Here is a 15,700-nt window from a genome sequence, read left to right as displayed (position 1 = left end):
GTGTAGTCCTGGTCTGACTGTTACATCATTTGTGTACATTTCTGACATTCTTTTGTAAATTGTTTTGCAGCAAGAGTAGTGGCTCTGCAGCATCATTAGCCTTGTCATGGACTTGTGTCGTTGTCAGGGTTGTGTTTTCCACCCCAGACAAACAGCAAGGGGATACATGGAAAAAACTGGTATGTATTTTCCGTATAGCTGAAGCTATACAGTATGTATTGAAAATGTAATAGACCATGCGTACCGCCACTAGGTGCCAAATACAAGTGTGTAAACATGTTGTCATGCAATTTCTTTTATGTACTATTGCCATTTCCAGACTAGATCCATCTGCTTTAATCATTCAGGCATTTTGGTTTTTTTTTACACCTTATTTTCTACCTGTTCAGCCCTTTCACATCTGTAAAGGAACCTTGACAATGAATGTGGATCGTTGTGTGCTCACCCGCATCAAATCCTCTTGTCAGATACAAAGGTCATCTTTGTAGTTCCCATCATGCAGGTCTTTCAGCTCTTTGTAAATACAGATTACGTTACACAGATATCATTTGTTCTATGGTGAGGGATTTTTTTCCACTTGACCATTATTAGGTTGTATTGTTGTATCAAGGACAAGTAAAGCCAATTTATTCTTCTATTTGGCTCCATTCATATTGTACAGACCAAATTTAGGGGCAGATTTATAAAGCTTGGTGAAGTGATAAAGTGACCGGTGATAACACAGCAGTCAAACTATTGTTTTTCAAACCCAGCCTGCAACTTTATAGTTAGGAGCTGATTGGCTGTGCCTTATCACCGGCCAATTTATCACTTCATCAGGCTGAATAGATCTGCGCCTTAATCCGTCACATCAGTCCCTGCGCTATGGGAGCCACACTGTACAATTGTTTAGCACAAAAACACACACATGGTGGGAACCGACATGGATAAAGCCAGGTCAGACTGTAACCACAAAATCGATGCCAAACTCTGTGCTACAATGCTGCCCGGCCTATTAACCCTTTATGGACCCTTGTCCATTCTAATGGGTGTCCTTAAAATGTTTTGCTCAGACTGTATTGTATGATGACCGTTGACCATTTTTATGTAATTGTACAAAAGGGATGCAGTTGGAATCCCGGCGCTCAAAATCCCAACGCCGAAATCCCGACACTTTCTCCCTCCGTGGGTGTCCACGACACCCATAGAGGGCGAATAAATTAGCGTGGCGAGCCTGCAAGGGGGGATGATCAACGCCCCCCTCCCCCCCCCCCCTGTCGGGATTAAACCATATTTGTTTTGATTATTTAGAGCATCATCCATCTACTTTACCAATGTCATCACTGGGATACACTGGAAACATGCAATGGGTCATACAGGATTAAAGGGCAATAGGGCAGATGTATTAAGTCTGAATAAGAGATAAAATGGGTGTTGATAACGCACCAGCCAATTAGCTCCTGATTGTCATTTTTCAAGCCCCGTCTGTAACATGACAGTTGGGAGCTGATTGGCTGGTGCATTATCACTTTCCATTTGATCTCTTCTCCAGGCATCCGCCCCATAGTTCTTTTTTCCGTTGAATCTGTAAATGTTCTATGACACTCTGAATGAAATATCATTGCTGATTCATCATTTACTTTTTTCCTCATGACAGGTGGAATGTCAGTCTTATCTTTTGATGGAGATATTAGGAGGCTCACATAGACATGCTGTAATGGCATCTTCAAAGAAGATGTACAAATTATGGAAGGAGGTGTGTGTTCGTTTCATGCAGTACATACATACTTTGTTTGTAGACTAATTATCTTAATTGATTAACCTGCTTTTCTTCAACCCCAGAACCCTCGTCTTGTTGAAAAGTATCTAGACATTGTTTTAAGCCTTGAGCCAAACCAGAATTTTGCTGGCATCCTTGGGCTCTCCGTGCATTTTTGTGTGAAGCAGAGTGAGATGGACATTCTTACCAAGCACAGGGTATGTAAAGATTTAACACTGAAACAGACAAAGCTTGAATGAAGTGCCGCTATTCTTCCTATGTTTTACTCTGGAATGTTCTGTACCTTTACTTCTAGAGTAATCTTCTAGATTTCTACGTGAAGATGGTTCTCATGAATAAAGTCAAACCTCCTAAGTACATACTGGTAAGGCGACTTCCTGTGGGCTCTTTTATTTTACTGTAAGTGTCTTTTGAGGCTAATTCTGTTGATATTTTGATTGCAGGATAGTTGCGCCCCATTGCTCCAACATCTGACCCATGATGAATTTAAAGACCAAGTTTTACCCACGCTACAAAAGTCTCTTCTGCGTAGCCCTGAAAATGTGATTGAAAGTAAGCTCCTTTATAATTCAGCAGAAAAAATGAAATTGATTGTGAAATCGAATGGAATAGCATGTGCCTCTTTCTTTTTTTCCCCAGCAATTTCCTCTCTGTTTGCATCTGTGACACTTGACTTGAGCCAATATGCACTTGATCTTGGGAAAAGCTTAGCCGGTAAGTAGCTTTAAAAAAAAAAATCCTTTTCAGGGTTCATGGGTCCCACAGGGGACATCGGGGGTTGTAGGCGGATCCAGGCGTCCGAGGCACCAATCAGCGAAGCTTTTTTAAGATTTCCCAGGATGCCTAGGGCCCTCTCCCCTGCAACCCCACCTCCAGGCTCATGCAGCTCAGTTTTTGTTTGGTGCCTGCAGGAAGCAGACGCACCTTTTGAATTCCCCCATCTGAGGGCTAAATGTTATAGCCTGCAAGCTGCTAGAGGTGCAGGACTTTGTGGGAGTCTGCCCCTATTTTTAATGCAAGGCAAAACTAACCTGCTATTACATTTATCCTTATCTCTGCATTTTCCACTATTTTCCAATTGGATCAGAGGAAAGGATTTAACAGAAGTATAAAGATCCCATTATTGTACCTTTTGTGTTAATGCAAGTGGCTGTTATTTTTGTGTATTTTGTGATGCTTTGTGTTTAATATCCAATCTTTTTTTTTTTAAGGGCAATTGAAGTCTAACAACCCCCAACTAATGGATGGAGCAGTAGTTGCAATACAGAACCTGGCCCACCAGTGCAGTGACTCGACTGCTGTGGAGGCGCTGGGAAAACATTTGTTTGCCATTCTGGGAGGTGAGTAAATAACATATTATCTTCTGGACTTGCCTTGCTAACCTAAGAGGGCTGCTATTAAACAGCTGTCATTTTTAGGTTCCGAAGGAAAACTCTCAGCTGTGGCTCAGAAAATAAGTGTTCTCTCAGGTAAATATGACAACACTGTATTGTTCAACGTGAACCTGCATTCTCATCATGCTTCCTATTGTGCTTTACAGGGTTGGTGTTGGTTAAGACAGGCAGGTCTTACTCACTTTTTTGGGATTGATCTACAGATTTGTATTAGGGTTGACCTTACCGTCATTGGTCTGCTCTTACTAACAACTCCTGTTTGTGCTACTTGGTCCCCCGGGCACTCACCCATTGTGTCAGCTGTGTATAGTTTTTTTTTGTGCCCATACTTGATTTCTTAGTTTTTTTTATTATTTTGAAAATCTCCCAAAAACCTTGTTCACATTATCATTATGGGGTATTGTGTTTAGAATTTTGAGGGAAAAACAAATATGTTTATTCCGTTTTGGAATAAAGCATTAACATAACGAAATGTGGAAAAAAGTGCAGCAATGTGAATACTTTCCGGATCCACTGTACATATGGGTGTTGGGTGTGAATGCTGCAGCTCCTCTTTGCTGGGTACCGTGGCTAGTTCTTCTTGACCACTTGCTTTGGGCAAGGACTACTGAATATTTGCAGAGCTTGCTTTTTTAGCCTCACTTTAGGGCTGGTTCTAGTTTATGGATCTACAGCAGTCATTCCCAACCACGGTCCTCAAGGCACACCAACAGTGCAGGTTTTAGTGATATCCAGGCTTCAGCACTGATGGTTTAATCAGAATCCCTCAGATACTAATTAAGTCACCTGTGCTCAAGCCTGGATATCTACAAAACCTGCACTGTTGGTGTTCCTTGAGGACCGTGGTTGGGAATGCCTGATCTACAGTGTCTAGATAGACTGTTGAAAGGTCTACCCCAAAAGGTTGACATGCAATAGGTCGAAATACAAAAGGTAGACATGAGGTTTTATGCTTTTTTTCTTAAAACCTGCTTGTTTTTGGTTCTCCATCCATGTCGGCATAGAGGGAGAATATAATAATGTGCACGGCACCGAGCCCGAAGCATGGTGAGCAAAGTGAGCCATGCGAGGGTAGGCGTTAAACTAATTGGAGGTCCATGTCTATATTGGCTCCCAAAAAATGTTGACCTTTTCATGTTTCCTATGTTTACCTTTTCACCCAGTCTACAATGTTGACCTTTTGGGTCGACCTATTGACTGTCTAGGCACTGATAATCTAATAATCCACACATTTACGGTGTACAAATTGCAGTACAAATTTGTTTTGGAAAATGGGCAAAAACCTGTGCACTGCAGGTGGGGCAGATGTAACATGTGCAGAGAGAGTTAAATTTGGGTGGGGTGTGTTGAAACTGAAATCTTAATTGCAGTGTAAAAATAATGCAGCCAGTATTTACCCTGCACAGAAACAAAATAACTCACACAAATCTAACTCTCTCTGTACAGTGCCCCACCTGCAGTGCACATGGTTTTGCCCATCTGCCCCACCTGCAGTGCACATGGTTTTGCCCATTTTGAGAACAAATTTGTACTGCGATCAGATCTGAAAAAAGGCCCTTAACTGAAAAAAGGCCCTTAACTGAAAGTAATATTTATTACTCATATTAAGCTCTTAAAAGAATGGTTACATCCATTTAAAGGTTGTAAAAGAAGGGGCTGTGTACACACCCATACATACACAAATCTGTGTATGTTGGAGTTCAGTCAATGTTCATAGTTACTCCGCCCACTCACATGCGAGTATTAGTTTAATGACTCCATCTGCAGTCACATCAGATAGTGGTACGGTACATAGTTTTTTTTTCTGTTTGTTGCATGCAAGGGGTTAACATCAAATACAGTTTTGTACAAATATGATACTTTTTGAATTGAAATAAAATGGTTTAGCAATATATACAACTTGTAAGCTATAATCTTATTCTTTATCATCTATATATTTTTCTTTTTAAAAGGTATTGGTAGTTTAAGTCACCATGCTGTATTTGGCGCTTCCAGTCAGGAGCTGAGTAAGACCATATCAGAGCTGTTCATTCCTTTTCTTCAACAAGAAGGTAAGAGCATTTCTCCATCACTTTCTCATGTGACGGAGCAACCACAATTCTATTTGTCATTTTGTTATTGATCTGAACTGTTGAATTGACCTATTTGTTGGATCTGATCTACAACAAAATGTAGATATAGCATAAAAGGTGGAGTTTGCTTGTTTACTAGCCTGCCCTGCAAAAGCAGTTTTCACGGATAAAACAAATATCTATATTTACTTTGAATATCTTTTCTTTGTTGTTTTTAAGGTTGGTGGGGGTTCTCTACAGGTCATGGGCATGGCTGAAGGGTCCTTTCTTTGGATTTGGCTGTTCTGCCATGCTAGGCCCTTGGGGAGGTACTTTCCCTCAGGACCTCCTCTCTGGCATGGTTTATCACTGAACCCCACCAGAGCAGACACAGTAGACATAAAAAAAAAAAACCCAGCAAACTGTCCTGAATCTTTTGCAGAACAGCATCCTTCTGGATAATCCAGGCTGCATCACTTCTATCTTCCTTCTCCTCTCTTATTATCCACTAGTTATACAGACCCAACATATGCCAGGTCATCTCAGTGATGCCCCACATACTTAACCTGTGCTGAAGCTGCTGCTGCAGTAATCCTGTCTGTCATGTCAGTGAGAGCCACTGGAGGGTGCTCCGATATTGCTGTACAACAGCTGTGACCAACATCTCAACTGGGCAGGCACATTTAAATGCCCTACCGGTTGTGATGGAAGGCACAACACATTGGACAGACAATTGGCAAGTGTGTGTCTATATTGGTGAGCTTGCAGGGGTTAATTGGTTTGACTATACAGGTCCAAATCAATCAAATATTGTCCGTTCGATGTGGAAAAACCAGTGCTTTTGGCTGCTTAGTATAAAATATATGGACAAGCAGAAACACAACCCTTTTCACCAACACATAGCGTTCCTTAGGCTGAGAGGTCAGCACAATATACTTAACACTTTAAGTGCCAACATCTGTGAGAGATGTTCAAAATATCCTCTAAAAATGCCAGCATCACTCACATTTGTTATATAAATTCAAATAAAAAATGTGTAAAACAAGATTATATTTCCTGTATAAAGTAGACATTACGGGGGAAATTTACTAAAGGAAATTTGTAAAAAAAATAGGTGTATTTGTATCCAGAAAAACACTTATTTTTGACATTTACTATCCCGAAAATACGGCAATTCGTAGTCGTATTGATGTGCTATCAATATGAATTGCCGTTTTTTCGGGATAGTAAATGTCAAAAATAAGTGTATTTCTGGATACAAATACACCTATTTTTTTACAAATTTCCTTTAGTAAATTTCCCCTACAGGTCATTATGATGAGTAAAAATGTTTGCTTGACAATTTTCACACCTATTTTGGCAAATTCACTTGGCACTCAAAGGGTTAATTTAATAACATGAACTGGATTTCTCAAAAATAAACTTTTGGCCTAAAGGTGCCATGTAAAACATTCTAGGCCACAGGGATTCGAGAAAGTTTGGGAACCTCTGTCTTTCTGCTTGCATTGCTTATGAAGTCCAAATAACTAAATAAAAAAAAATGCTACTTTTGTGTAAACCAATATATATTAATATTACATTTATTTATTTTTCTTCTGCTTTTGTAGTTCATGAAGGAACTCTAATTCACGCTGTTTCGGTACTTACTCAATGGTGTCAGAAGTTCACTACAGAGGTCCCGAAGAAGCTGGTAGAATGGTTTCAAAAAGCAATTTCTCTGAAAACGAGCACATCTGGAGTGAGATATGCATACTTCCAGTGTATGCTAGTATCATTCAAAGGTGAGTTTAGGGAATTAGGGGATATTCAATCTCCCGCGAGCACCTCCCATCGGGGAGATGCCCGCCGGGCCCTATTCAATGCTGTCTTCCCCGACAGCATTGAGCAGGGTATCTCGGCAGAACGAGCCCGACATCACTAGCTGTCGGGCTCGTTCTGCCGAGAACAGCCAGGAAGTGACGAGCTGCCGGCTGCAGCTGGCCTCTTCCCGGCCGCAACTCATGGCCACGCCCCCTTTTCGCTCCCCGGCAGGCGGGACATTGAATCCCGCCTGCGTGTTCTCGGTCGAGCTGACCGAGAACGGGACTGGGTCACGGTGGTCGAGCAAGCTCGACTGCCGTGACCCTGACATTGAATACCCCCCTAAGTGTGTCACATTTCCTGTCTGCCCATAACTTGACACACTTTTTTAATACTGTTTACATCGAAAGAGACATGCCTAAGTACTGAAATGAACACAAACCTTAAAATATTCATAAAGTTAATGTTCCCCTCAGGTGATACATTGGGACAAGCTCTGGAACTTTTACCCCTTTTGATCCAAACTGTGGATAAAGCGTCCTCGCAAACCTCGCAGATATCCTTGGTGGCAGAAGCTTTGGCTGCTGCTGTTCTTGTGTGCAGGATTTCAGTCACTGAAACACAGATTGGTAGGTTGCAAATGTTCCTATAACAGTTTTCTAATCATTTGTGGTTAAAGCTATGGAGTGACTCTGTCCCAATTTTTACACAGAAAATAAACTGAGCAACTTTTGGCAATTGCTGTCCGATGAGAAGAAACAGATTTTTACCTCTGATAAGTTTATTTCCTCTGCAAATGAAGATTGTAAGTGAAATGGTATTTTCCTATTATTGCTACTTTTTATATATTTGTGTGTCAGGTGCTGTAAATATAGCACTTTAAAACTGTTTATTTATTCTTCGGGACACGTCAGGGGCCACAGGGCTAAAGCTGGGTAGTGGACCTTAGAGAGGGGCTGCATTATGCAGCCATAATTCTTTTTAGAATTTTTTTTTTACACCTGATTTTACTCAGTGACAGAGCAGCAGCACAGAGGGTCTAATGAATGCTTTCATTATCACTGTCCTGGAACAAGTAATGCAATAATAACTTGTTTGTAGGGCCTTTCTAATAGAAACAACATAATAATAATATTAAACAATGTAGCTATCTTCAGGCCATAAAAATTGAGTCTGTCAATAGTACAGTGCTGTGGTAAGGGAAGCACCAAGAGCTCCATTGTTATGAGAGAAAACCACTAAAATAATGCATTGGACCAAAGTATCCACAATCACTGTAGTACCAGCAATATAGAGAAATGGGAAAGCAGATTTTATGAACAGTCATACACTATGGGCGGTATTCAATGTGAATACCTGCGAGGTGCAGCGAATCCTTTTTTGGATTCGCTGCACATTCGCCACGTTCCGGAGCCGGCGGGCTCCGGTATTCAACAAGTCAGGGGCAGCGAGCCCCTGACTGGCGAATATGAGCTCCTGCGGCGATTGCCGCAGGGAGCCTGAGGACGGTGCCAGGCAGAGAGATGGTAGTCTCTCTGCCTAGCCCAGACCTTTGTGGGGGGTTAGGTGGGCTCCCCGGGTGCCAGGCAGCACAGGCTGCCCCCCCGGGAGTGCCAGCAGGGGGGCGTATATTCACTACACACGATCGTAATGATCGTGCAGTGAATATATGAATATGTAATGAGCGGCTCGGCTCCGGCGCCCCTTGCTGGCTGCTGTGCAAAAAAAAAAAAAAAAAAATATTATTTTTAAAATTAAATATATATTCATGTGCTTACAGCACATGAATAAAAATAGCATGCCCCTCCTCAGAATAAAATTCCTGATTTTTTGACACCAAATGTAAAAAACAAAACACTTTATTTTAAAAGTTCACCTTCCACTTCACCATAAAAAGATAGCGATTGCTACTCGGTGAATCATGGCGAAAAAAACCTTCAAATGTATTCGCCATGTGGTCATTGAATAGGGTGATTCACCGTTTTTGTCAGAAATTCGCCAAACAGCACAAATTCGCCATAAAAACCTGGCGAATCAGGCTCATTGAATACCGCCCTATGCCTCAGAGATTAGTCTAGTAGGTGTTTTTCAGGAGAGAGCGGAAAAATGGGGCCAGGGAGATGTTAGCTTGGTTGAACCACAAGTGAGGTTGAGCTCAAAGTCAATGGGCCGTATTCAATGCGGCCGGTGAGGGGGTTAAATGGCGAGGATCACTGAAAACAAGCGGCCCTCGCTGTTTAACCCCCGCGCCAGCTGCTCACCATATTCAACGTTCCGGGGGAATCCTCACTGTCAGAAGACAGTGAGGATTCCCCCAAACGGCAAGGTTCGTGGCTAATGCAGGGTGCCCGCTGCAATTAGCCGTGAGCCTCGCTGTTTTGGCGGCCTCACATGTCATTTCCACGTCGCTGTAAAAATCCAGCGAGGTGGAACGGTGTGTGCAGGGAGGTCAGTTAAGTCAGCACTGCTCGCTGTCACAGCTTGCAAAAAGTATTGAATGCTGCCCAAAGTATTTAAATGCAAACCGTTGCTATGTCTGTCCAGTGGTACTCTTTATTGAGCTTTGGATGCATGGTACTGCCCCGATAGGACACAGAACTGATTTTTGGGCTGTGCTTAAATCTTTTTCTCTGAAGCTTTAAGGTGCCCATACACGTTGCGATATTGTATCCAATATTGCGATAAGATGAGTTGAGATCTAGTACAAAAAGTATGTGCAGCATACGATGCGATATTGTATCCAATATTATATACAATAATTGTATGGGCACCTTTAGAGCTGCACAGATGCTCACCATTTTATGCTCTGGTTATCCAAAAAACTTGTACTTAGGATGGTGAATGCTTGTTCCTTATTCTTTTTTTTTCCCTATTCTCTAGTTCTATTCCTTCTCTCTTTTGGGGAATGGTTATATAAATTAGTTACCTACTAAGATTGGCTATAGTAGGTGGAGGATTTGCAGACTTTGAATAGATTCTTAAAATGCAATGCTCTTAATTGATCTCTATGTGATCCAGTTTTTCCTTTCAGCCTATGGTGATTAAATAAAACCCCCAACACACTGTTCAGAATCTTTTGCGGCACAGCATCCTTCTGCACAATCCAGGCTGCATCACTCCTATATTCCTTCTCCTCTCTTATTATCCACTAGTTATACAGGCCCAACATATGCCAGGTCATCTCAGTGCTGCTGCAGTAATCCTGTCTCTGTCTGTAGCTTATGGGTATGATGGGGGTCTGGAGCACTTGGGCGCCAAGGAGATAACATCTTTAAAGAAGTGCAGACCATGGCTCCTGCTCCCCTGTCCCCAGGAACCAGTTTTTACTTGGTGCCTTCTTTGCAGCCCTGAAAATCTTTCTTACATTTCTTGTTTTATTATTTCGTGGCTACTGATGGCACCCTCTCCCAGCGGTCAGTGAATGGACCTGTTAGCTGCTCTCACCAACTACCTTCCAGCACTTGGAGGGAGCCACGGATGGGACAGAGGACCAGTTAAGCGGGTCTCTGTTTGAGGAGACACTGCCGGTGCTTGAGGCAGCACCAGTGGAAAAGATAGTGGCACACAGTTGTTTCTGAGCATCCACTAGACCACCAGGTTATTTTTAGGCCGATTACAGAGCCATTATGGCGCTGCCCCTGGGTCTTAGGAGGGGTTGGCGTGGACTTTGTGGCCCTGCCCCCGTCCCCTTGCCCGTGTCCTGACCCGGATTTCCCTCCTCTGGGAACTCGGGCCACCTTGTGATCTCCTCACAGCTTAGCGGAGTGGAGTGACCTCCTGTCTCCACTGTCCTAGTGCAGGTTTAAACTACACTCCCCTCACACTTTTTTTTTTTTTTGTGCTGCTGTCAAGTCCAATGTGCCTACCTTTTTTTTTAAAGAAGTATCTGTACTTGGTTCTTCTTTGATTGGTATTCATATGTCACTGACTGCTTACTGCCTAGGTGTATTATTAGCTTCAACAACTTAGGAGTACTGACAGTCTGTTGTATTAGACACTTAAGTGATTAGATATACTGAGATTCAGGCTGGAGTCTCTCAGATCCATACTACAATCATTGGAACCAGTGGACTTCATGGCATCTCTGGACATACAGGACGCCTACCTCTATATTCCGATTTGCCAGGCTCAACAGCAGTTCCTGTTATTAGACCGTCACTTTCAGTTCCAGGCCCTTCCATTCGGTCTGTCCACAGCACCTTCTGTCCTCACAAAGGTGATGGAGTCCTTATTCACCCTTACTTGGACGACCTTCTTCTGCTATCCCAGTCTTAGGAGGCTCTTCAAGAAAATCTCCTAACACAGGCACTTCTCAGGTCCTGTGGTTGGATGATCAACTGGCACAAGTCCAGCACTGTTCCATTGACCACCATGCTTCATCTGGGTACCCTGTTGGACACGGTGGCCCAGAGAGTCTTCCTTTCAGAGGACAAGAGGTTGCAACTTCGACACACGGTTCAGTCTTTCCTCAAACACCGGAGGATCCAAGTTCATCTCTGTATGTGGGTGTTGGGGAAACTTGTGTCCTCATTCAAAATGGTGGAATTCTATCAGTTCCATTACAAACAGTTGCAACCAACTGGAGCTACTTTACCAATGGAATTGCTCACACCGCTGCCTCAAGTCACAGACAGTTTCCCTATCCCATGAGGTTCACTTGTCCCTCCGGTGGTGACTCAAGCTGTCCTACCTCAGCATGGGACGCTCCTTTGCCACGCACGATTGGGTTTTGTTGACTGCAGGTTCCAGCCTTTGGGGCAGGGGAGCGGTGGCACAAGACAAGTCCTTTCAGGGTCGTTTTAATGGCTCTCAAATCTTGCCTGTCCATCAACATTGTGCAATTAAGGGTAAATCTTCTGTACTCTCTGTCAGACAGGCACATTACTCTATGGCAGGCCAGTGAAGGTCCGGACGGAAAATGTGACTGCCATCTAGTGCACAAATCATCAGGGCAGCAGAAATAGCCATGACGGAAGTCTCTGCAATTCTGAAGTGGGCAGAACGGTTTCTGATGTCCCTTTTCCACAACATACATCCCAGGAGTCTTGAACTGGCGGCCAATTTCCTAAGCCAGCAGGGCATTCAAGCAGGATGTATTTCGTCTCCTAGACGATTGTTGGTTCTCTGTGCACACGTTTATCAAGTTTTACAGATTTGACTCTTTCGCCTCTGCAGATTCTGCTTTCAGGTGAGGTGTCTTAGTGCAGCTCAGGAGCTTACCCACCCATAGGGGGACTGTTTTGGGAGGTCCCATAGTCCCGGCTTCCACCATATTTTGAAAGGAAAAAAGGCTATTTTTGGTCTTTCATATAACCTTTTATTTGAAGCCATGGTGGATGCTGGGCACCCACCCTAACACTCCTTTGTGGGTGGGGTTGCCTAGGGACACTGTCTACAAGTGTGTGCTTTGCTGAATGTGTGTTTCTCTTCTCTCTTCCTCCTGTTACTCTCTGCTTGTTACAATAACTGTTTCCTGAGCACAGGGTATGAGGGAGGTGGAGCCACGGGCTGCACTTCTCTATAGAGGTTATCTCCTTGTTGCCAAAAATCCTCTTAAGTGCCCCCCCCTACACATTCAGAAAAAAATATTTAAAGTATTGCCTAAGTACTATAGAGGCTGCCATTCTGATCAGTTAAACAGTGCCTAAAAATAATGTTTTAGCCTGTCAGTTTAACTAATATTTAAGGTTCTTTTATGTCTGGTCCATGAAAGTCACTTGATTTCTGAGACTCGGGTGTCCTTTTAGTTTAATTCATTGTGGTTATTATATTTTGTTTAATCTTTTCATGTTTTTGTCTTGTTCATTTAGTAAAATGATCATTGCTTTTTTTTTTTTTTATCTCATTAAGACCTTTGCACACTTCTTCAGTTAAGTGAGAGACTCTTTCTTGATCACATCCACAGGATTCCAGACAACCGAGCTCAGTAAGTTTTTTTTTTATTATGTGTTTCTGGATGCAGAATTTTGGAGTACCTGAGATATACACAAACTATATGGCATCCTTTTCATTTCAGACCATACTATAATGCTCTGATCACTGTCCTGCTGAGTCGATCGTGGAAAGTGCGTAAGCAGTGTCAGCAGACCATTAAAAAGCTGCTGGCGTCCCTTGGTGGTACCAAGCTATTACATGGTCTTCTGTTAGAACTCAAAGTTGTTTTAAACTCAGATAAGGTTAGTATATTGGAAAGGCACAAGCCCTTGTTACAGCTAGCTCTGTATTAGTAATACACTGTCTAGGTGGCAGCAACTTGTATTTCTCATTTATTTAAACTAGCTGATACCAAGTGACACTTCATCTGTGGAGTCTGAAGAGGTGACAGAACCTGGAAAGTACCACGTGCAGCCAAGAGTTTTACAAGAAGCCTTTCAAGTTCTCACATGTGTGCCAGGTTTGCAGTCTGATTTTGTGGAAGCAGAAAATCTTGCCCAGGAGCTTCTAATATTAGTAAACCATCCATTAATTGGTAAGTATATAAAGTAAGGTATACAAATGAAATGTGCAATACATGCAGATAAGTCATTAAGAAAAACATTATCAGTTAGTAAATAAACCAAACTTTATAGTAATATTAAAAACTAGATTTATATTTTGGCACATACAATTATCAAGTAACGTTGGTGCCACACTGTTACTGATTTAGTGTAGAGTAACTGGGAATTGACTTTTAAAATGTCAAAATCCTTTTACCCATAAACTACAAAAGTGCTTAGTTTGCTTAATATTACTCCCTGAACCCAAGTCCACATAGCTAATAAAGCCAACACATATACTACTATATTCATGTTCAGCATTTGGTACACTATAGGTAGTATAAGCTATCCAAAGCTATACCGCAGCGATCAGTGAATAAATATTATTTCATTAATTATTAATTAATGCTATCTATTCAGGTGCAAAGTAGAGGACATGGGGTGAATCCACCATCACACTGACCATGTTGACATTCATCACGGTGACACTGCTAGAGTGTCATCAAAACATCCCTGGTGCTGCGGCGCCATTGGTGTATTCCAGACAATAGTGTCACAATGACTTCCAGTGGAAGGTTTTGCTAATCCTTACCCACCCCTAGTGCCCAATCGTAACCGAGCCATCCCACAGCATAACTCTACAGTGCCAGTCCTTGCAGAATGTTGGCGTTTCAAACATTAACATTTTGCAGATACCAACAGGTTCAATGTTGACATTTCAACACTATCGACATAACTCAACATTGTGGTGTTGACGTTGTCAATTTTATTAGTATATCTACATCTGCGAAGAGCCATGTTTCCTTGTAGCCATAAACAAAACATGGGTCTATAGGTGCTGGTGTCTCCTATACATGCATCCGGATAGCATTTTCTGGCTTGGTACATTTATATAGTGGTGTCATACATATTATCTCTATAATCTGTTCTTTTTGTTACGCATTTCCTTTCAAGTTTAATTTGTTTTGTCACCGTGTAAAGCTGGCCACACATCTACAGAGTGATTGTCAGATCTGGCTGGTTGGAACAAAAAACCTGGTAATATCCGAATGACAGTTTTCCAGCATTTCAAAGCAAATGGGCAACTGTCATTTGTTCTCATCCATTTTCAGGATTTTGTTCCAACCAGCCAGATCGGACAATAAAACTGTGTAGATGTGTGGGCAGCTTAAAATTAAAACTTTTATTTTGTTCTGCTTTGGCAAATTTTTAAATAAACATAATCACTGCGGAGTCTGATCTTTTCCCCCACCCCCATCTTGTTTTTATAAAAACAGCCTCTGTGTACAGGGATCTGTGGGTAGATCTTCTGTACAAGATGAAGATTGACGCTGCCGACTTTATAAACAAGCACTTTGATGAGGATTTCTTACCTTTAATCACTTCTAATAATAATAGAAACCAGGTCAGTGTACATCGGACTTCAAGAGCAAGAAGTGAAAGAGCTGCAGTACAGATTAACCCTTTGAGTACCAACATTACTGTGACAGATCCATAAAATAGCTGCTGAAAATGTCAGCGCCACTCACAACGACTGTTCTTTATTTGGGCGCAATATTTAAGTAAACTTCCATTAACTGACTTGCTGTATTTGTAATTATTTATCGCAGATATTTTGAGGATCTCTCACAACAATGTTGACACAAAGGGTTAACACTGAACAGTGTGTTTTACCTTCATTATATGTAAAGCTAAATATTTTTGGAACTTATTGGTTCTTTTAAATAGCTCTTTTAGGGGTAAATTTACTGAAGCTTATAAAAGGCAGAATCTGATTGGTTGCTATGGGAAACATCCCCACTTTTCACTATCATTTCCTAGGATGCAATAGAGAAATCTGATTGGTTGCTATGGGCAACATAACCACTTTGCACTTTTAGAAGCTGTAGTAAACTCCCCTCTTCAGTGTAAAAAAATAAAGTTTTCCCATTGCTTTACATCTAATTTTGTATTATTTAATGCTGTAAGTAACTTGCTTAATTCAGCCTTCTATTAGAGACCAGTGGGGACCTGCACACAAGATTTGGGCATGCCCTGTGTTTGTAAAGCAGACTATGGGCCAGATGCATTAAGCTTCAAAAGTGATAAAATGCAGAGTGATAAACAACCAGCCAATCTGCTTCTGTCTGACATTTTTCAAACGCAGCCTTTGACATGGCAGATAGGAGCTGATTGGCTGGTTATTTATCAATCAGCTCATACCTGCCATGTCACAGGCTG

The 15,700-nt window shown here is 42.0% G+C and overlaps 1 protein-coding gene across 1 annotated transcript in view; it reads left to right on the top strand.

Moving 5' to 3' along the window:
• Positions 1-15,700, top strand: part of GCN1 (GCN1 activator of EIF2AK4) — an 88,746-nt gene that overhangs the window by 16,105 nt on the left and 56,941 nt on the right. The window contains exons 5-20 of the mRNA XM_083147110.1: positions 71-179; positions 1,637-1,735; positions 1,822-1,956; positions 2,055-2,123; positions 2,203-2,311; positions 2,399-2,473; positions 2,971-3,099; positions 3,178-3,228; positions 5,106-5,204; positions 6,812-6,985; positions 7,481-7,633; positions 7,717-7,809; positions 12,855-12,930; positions 13,021-13,180; positions 13,284-13,473; positions 14,758-14,885. Of these exons, the coding sequence (XP_083003236.1) occupies positions 71-179; positions 1,637-1,735; positions 1,822-1,956; positions 2,055-2,123; positions 2,203-2,311; positions 2,399-2,473; positions 2,971-3,099; positions 3,178-3,228; positions 5,106-5,204; positions 6,812-6,985; positions 7,481-7,633; positions 7,717-7,809; positions 12,855-12,930; positions 13,021-13,180; positions 13,284-13,473; positions 14,758-14,885 (1,849 nt within the window). The remainder of the gene's footprint in view (positions 1-70; positions 180-1,636; positions 1,736-1,821; positions 1,957-2,054; positions 2,124-2,202; positions 2,312-2,398; positions 2,474-2,970; positions 3,100-3,177; positions 3,229-5,105; positions 5,205-6,811; positions 6,986-7,480; positions 7,634-7,716; positions 7,810-12,854; positions 12,931-13,020; positions 13,181-13,283; positions 13,474-14,757; positions 14,886-15,700) is intronic.

Source organism: Crinia signifera, chromosome 1 (assembly GCF_055691185.1).
Source record: "Crinia signifera chromosome 1, ASM5569118v1, whole genome shotgun sequence".
In the NCBI taxonomy this organism is placed as follows: domain Eukaryota; kingdom Metazoa; phylum Chordata; class Amphibia; order Anura; family Myobatrachidae; genus Crinia; species Crinia signifera.
The sequence above is the reverse complement of the archived record's forward strand: the minus strand, read 5'-3'. Positions and strand labels throughout refer to the sequence as shown.